Source organism: Epinephelus lanceolatus, chromosome 8, assembly GCF_041903045.1.
Source record: "Epinephelus lanceolatus isolate andai-2023 chromosome 8, ASM4190304v1, whole genome shotgun sequence".
In the NCBI taxonomy this organism is placed as follows: domain Eukaryota; kingdom Metazoa; phylum Chordata; class Actinopteri; order Perciformes; family Serranidae; genus Epinephelus; species Epinephelus lanceolatus.
Window position 1 is genome coordinate 1,249,910 of NC_135741.1, and position 6,000 is coordinate 1,255,909.

Here is a 6,000-nt window from a genome sequence, read left to right on the forward strand (position 1 = left end):
CACACAATGGGGAGACAGAGTTTGTTTTTTATTTTTTGGGCCATTTTGCCTTTAATGGACAGGACAGGTAAGCGTGAAAGGGGGAGAGACTGAGGGGATGACATGCAGCAAAGGGCCACAGGCTGGACTCGAACCTGGGCCGCTGCGGCAACAGCCTTGTACATGGGGCGCCTGCTCTACCACTAAGCCACCGACGCCCTGAATGGGGGGACAGAGTTGTCTTGACTTTAAGCTGGAAGCGGAGGTAGTAACGGCACCGAAACGATTAACTCTCCACTGCAGGAGATTTAAAAAGCAGCTGTTAGCAGTTAGCAGCTAACTCAAAGATGAAAAGCAGCTGTTAGCAGCTAAGTCAAAGTAGAAGGACAGCAGCTGTTGGCAGTTAGCAGCTAACTCAAAGTAGAAGAACAGCAGCTTTTAGCAGCTAACTCAAAGAAGAACAGCAGCAGCTGTTGGCAGTTAGCAGCTAACTCAAAGAAGAACAGCAGCTGTTAGCAGTTAGCCCCCCCACACACACACACACACACACATGGGTGTGGATGAGGAGCCCACTTTGGAAAATGTCGTCCCCCTGCCGGTATGTCCTCACAGTCGGCCTGTCTCCGTGTAAGAAGAGCTTCTGTTTCACCTCTCAGACTTTTACTTTCATTTCAGTCAAACAGAAGATCATTATGTCCGGGCATCTCCAGGCTCTGGACGTCTGCGATGACATCATGCACCGAACCTTTCATTTTCCTGACTCGACTGAGACGTCTGAAGGACGGAGACCTGACACCTGATCAGGTGTTTAAATGTGTCTCAGTTTCTATCAGGCCAACAGGTTCAGGATGACCCAGGTTTCTGTCACATTTACACGTCCAGTCACAAAACTAAGACTCCAGAAACCCGTCAGAGCCAGAACACAAGTGTGACAACAGTTATTTTCAATTTTTATTTTTTAACTAATTAGTCTTTAAATGTCTCTAGCCCCTTTTACACTGCCAGAGTTCCCGCGAATGTCGGGCTGTTTTGACGCCAAGCTGCAAGCGTTTAGACACACAGAGCCGGATTGGCGAGTTGATCCAAGGTGCCCAATTTTCCGCCTCGTAGGACACCTGGTCACTGTATCTGTGAGGACACCTGGTCACTGTATCTGTGAGGACACCTGGTCACTGTATCTGTGAGGACACCTGGTCACTGTCCCTGTGAAGACACCTGGTCAGTGTGAGGACACCTGGTCACTGTGAGGACACCTGGTCACTGTCTCTGTGAGGACACCTGGTCTCTGTGAGGACACCTGGTCACTGTCTCTGTGAGGACACCTGGTCACTGTGAGGACACCTGGTCACTATCTCTGTGAGGACACCTGGTCACTGTCTCTGTGAGGACACTTTGGTCACTGTCTCTGTGAGGACACCTGGTCACTGTCTCTGTGAGGACACCTGGTCACTGTGAGGACACCTGGTCACTGTCTCTGTGAGGACACCTTGGTCACCGTCTCTGTGAGGACACCTTGGTCACTGTCTCTGTGAGGACACCCGGTCACCGTCTCTGTGAGGACACCTTGGTCACTGTCTCTGTGAGGACACCTGGTCACTGTCTCTGTGAGGACACCTTGGTCACCGTCTCTGTGAGGACACCTTGGTCACTGTCTCTGCGAGGACACCTTGGTCACTGTCTCTATGAGGACACCTTGGTCACTGTCTCTGTGAGGACACCTGGTCACTGTCTCTGTGAGGACACCTTGGTCACTGTCTCTATGAGGACACCTGGTCATTGTCTCTGTGAGGACACCTTGGTCACTGTCTCTATGAGGACACCTGGTCACTGTCTCTACGTGGACACCTTGGTCACTGTCTCTGTGAGGACACCTGGTCATTGTCTCTGTGAGGACACCTTGGTCACTGTCTCTATGAGGACACCTTGGTCACTGTCTCTGTGAGGACACCTGGTCACTGTCTCTGTGAGGACACCTTGGTCACTGTCTCTGTGAGGACACCTGGTCACTGTCTCTGTGAGGACACCTTGGTCACTGTCTCTGTGAGGACACCTGGTCACTGTCTCTGTGAGGACACCTTGGTCACCGTCTCTGTGAGGACACCTTGGTCACTGTCTCTGTGAGGACACCTGGTCACTGTATCTGTGAGGACACCTGGTCACTGTCTCTGTGAAGACACCTGGTCACTGTGAGGACACCTTGGTCACTGTATCTGTGAGGACACCTGGTCACTGTCTCTGTGAAGACACCTGGTCACTGTGAGGACACCTTGGTCACTGTCTCTATGAGGACACCTGGTCACTGTCTCTGTGAGGACACCTGGTCACAGTGAGGACACCTGGTCACTGTCTCTGTGAGGACACCTGGTCTCTGTGAGGGCACCTGGTCACTGTCTCTGTGAGGACACCTTGGTCACTGTCTCTGTGAGGACACCTGGTCACTGTCTCTGTGAGGACACCTGGTCACTGTCTCTGTGAGGACACCTGGTCACTGTGAGGACACCTGGTCACTGTCTCTGTGAGGACACCTGGTCACAGTGAGGACACCTGGTCACTGTCTCTGTGAGGACACCTGGTCTCTGTGAGGGCACCTGGTCACTGTCTCTGTGAGGACACCTTGGTCACTGTCTCTGTGAGGACACCTGGTCACTGTCTCTGTGAGGACACCTTGGTCACTGTGAGGACACCTGGTCACTGTCTCTGTGAGGACACCTGGTCACTGTGAGGACACCTTGGTCACTGTCTCTGTGAGGACACCTGGTCACTGTGAGGACACCTTGGTCACTGTCTCTATGAGGACACCTTGGTCACTGTCTCTGTGAGGACACCTGGTCATTGTCTCTGTGAAGACACCTGGTCACTGTCTCTGTGAGGACACCTGGTCACTGTCTCTGTGAGGACACCTGGTCACTGTCTCTGTGAGGACACCTTGGTCACTGTCTCTGTGAGGACACCTGGTCACTGTCTCTATGAGGACACCTGGTCACTGTCTCTACATGGACACCTTGGTCACTGTCTCTGTGAGGACACCTGGTCATTGTCTCTGTGAGGATACCTGGTCACTGTCTCTGTGAGGACACCTTGGTCACTGTCTCTGTGAGGACACCTTAGTCACTGTCTCTATGAGGACACCTTGGTCACTGTCTCTATGAGGACACCTTGGTCACTGTCTCTGTGAGGACACCTTGGTCACTGTCTCTGTGAGGACACCTTGGTCATTGTCTCTGTGAGGATACCTGGTCACTGTCTCTATGAGGACACCCGGTCACTGTCTCTGTGAGGACACCTTAGTCACTGTCTCTGTGAGGACACCTGGTCACTGTCTCTGTGAGGACACCTTGGTCACTGTCTCTGTGAGGACACCTTGGTCACTGTCTCTATGAGGACACCTTGGTCACTGTCTCTGTGAGGACACCTTGGTCACTGTCTCTGTGAGGACACCTTGGTCGCTGTCTCTATGAAGACACCTGGTCACTGTCTCCGTGAGGACACCTGGACAGTACCGTCTTTTCTATCATGTCCACCGAGCACAGGAACAAACAATCATCCTTCATGATTTAAAATGTGTTTGATGTCACTGTTTCACCTGTCAGGTAAGTGAAGCATCTGTTGCCATGGTTACCGGTTTAATGAGAGGTGGTTCAACCTTTGACCTGAACCAGTTCGACACATGAATCATTCTAACACACCTTCAGAAAACAGCATTTTAAATGTACACAGAGATGTTAGCTTCTTGTCCCGTTAAACCTGAATAAGTAACGTCAGTTATTTATTTACGACACATTTTGAGTATAACTCGCTTGTTTCAGTTTTTAAACGCCGCCATGACACCCAGCGTGATGTCTGAGAGTTCTGGATGCTAACAGTTATCACCTGTTACATTTATAAACGTTAATAGGAGCTAAAAGCTAACGCATCACAACACAGCCGTTTACAGTTGGTCCCAGCTGTGTAGCATTAGCATTAGCTTTAGCTGTGTTAGCTAACGTTAGCTTCCTACCTGCTCCACGGTAGCCGGGTCCATGGACTGCAGCCTGGCGGCGTTCTCGTACTCGTCCTCGCTATTGTTTCCAGCTCCTTCTTCCGTGTCCTGACTGGACCCCACTCCTCCCGGTCCGGTCACACCGGGCTGGCCTCCGCCGGCAAGAGCCGCCACCACCCCTCCGGAGCAGGTGCCTGCCTGCCGCCGCCTCTTGCTCAGTCCGGGCCCGGAGCAGCAGCTGCCGATGCCTCCGCCGCAGCCGACGACGCCCGCCGAGACGACGAGCTCCCCGCGGGACCCGGCCACCATCCCGCCGCTGCTGTCCCGACCGTCGCCCGGCCCTACCGGGGACACGGAGCCGACGGGTGGCGGAGAGGCCTGCTGCGGCCGGGAGCTCGCCTCGATGCTCCGCCTGTCGTCCCTAGCGGAGGGCGGAGCGGGCTGGTAGGACCACGGCGGAGGGGAAGCCCTCGGTCGAGCTCCGGTTCTCCCTGCGTGCGGGTGCGGGTGTGGGTGCTGGTGCGGGTCGGAGCCGCTCCGACGGTCGCTGTCATCGGCGTGGTCCGAGACGCCGACCCCGGAGCTGGGCTTCTTCTTCGGGAGAATCGTCATGGTGGTGTCTGTGTTGTGAGGGAGGCAGGGAGGGGGTCAGAGGGTGACGAGTCCTCCCTTTCTGGATCAAATGCTTCGGTGTGTTCGCCCTCCGGCCCGGCCGCTCGGCTCCAAACACCGACCTAAGGCTCTTAACGAACCGAAACGGCGAACAGAACCAACGACTCGGCCTCTTTTCGACGGTTTAGTTGAACAAAAACAAAACGCGTCTCCCTCTTCCCGATCTCTCTCCGTCCAGTCCACAAAACATCAACACAATCTGACGGTGCCAGTGACGTCACTTCCCGGTTGAGACGGCATTTTTTACGTCAGGCCGTTTGGTGGATCTTTATTTTCATTTATTTCACCGTCTCTGAAAGTTTAATACAGAAAAGATAACAAATAAGACGTGATGATAAAAAAATTCCTTTGGTAAATCATGATTATGAGACTATGAAATAAAAAGTCATAATTGTCACAAAGGAGGTCACAATCTTGAAATGGTGGCATAAAAAGTTATGACGGAGCCTAACATATGAGATGAAACAGTCATAATTAAAATATGAGATAAGACAAAATTAATAAACTTGACATTATGAAATAATATGTGAGACAAAATTGCGAAATAAAATTCTAAATTATGAGATTAAAAAGTCGAATTCATCACGAGATATAGGATGAAAAGTAATAAGTCATAATCATGAGATAAGTCAAAATTATGATTTAGGTCAGAAATAAAAGATAAAATATCAATAAAAAGGCGAAATTCTAAGATTGAAAAGGCATTATTTAAAAATATGAGATAAAAAGGCGAAATTAATAAAGTCGAAATTATGAGATCAAATTATGAGATAAAGTTGAGATTAAAAAGTCAAAATTATGAAACAAAAAGTCAAAATGATGAGATAAAATGTCGTCTTTATAATCTAATAATACTAGAGACAAGCAAAATGATGAACTAAAAAGACAATTGTGAAATAAAACCTAGAAATTATGAGGTGGAAACTCATAGTTATGAGATTAAAGGTCATTCTTATGAGATAATAGTCTAAATTAAGAAAGTTGAAGTGATCAATATCACTGAATAAAGTTGGAGCGACTTTTTCAGTCATTTTATAAACTGGTGGAATAAATACTTCCTCAGAACATTTCTTCACTGAGCTGATAAAATGCAGCAGAAAGAAAAAACTCAGAGCTTCTTACTAAAATGAATTTATGAAAGTTAAAATGTCCAGTTTGTCTTGACTGAATTTTCATATCTTTGTTTGTCATCATGCCCAGTTACAGTCACTGAGATGTTGTGTTCAGGCTCCCTCCAACAAAAGCTCTAAAGGTGTATCTGACATCAGTGTAATAAACATATTAATAAAACAACAGCTGACATACGTTGATCTTTTTCCAGAGGAAATAAACTCTCTGTGGGACTGTTCATCATTTTCATGTGATGACAC

General features: G+C 49.3%; 1 protein-coding gene across 2 annotated transcripts in view; it reads right to left on the bottom strand.

The window, feature by feature from the left end:
* The window catches only part of otud5a (OTU deubiquitinase 5a), a 33,281-nt gene extending 28,450 nt beyond the window's left edge, over positions 1-4,831 (bottom strand). Inside the window, exon 1 of one of the 2 annotated variants that reach the window (XM_033629449.2) lies at positions 3,977-4,831. In XM_033629449.2, coding sequence (XP_033485340.1) covers positions 3,977-4,570 — 594 coding nt within the window. In that variant the 5' untranslated portion in view covers positions 4,571-4,831. The remainder of the gene's footprint in view (positions 1-3,976) is intronic. The other variant, XM_033629450.2, reaches the window with a different exon arrangement.
* Between the last annotated feature and the right edge of the window lie 1,169 nt (positions 4,832-6,000).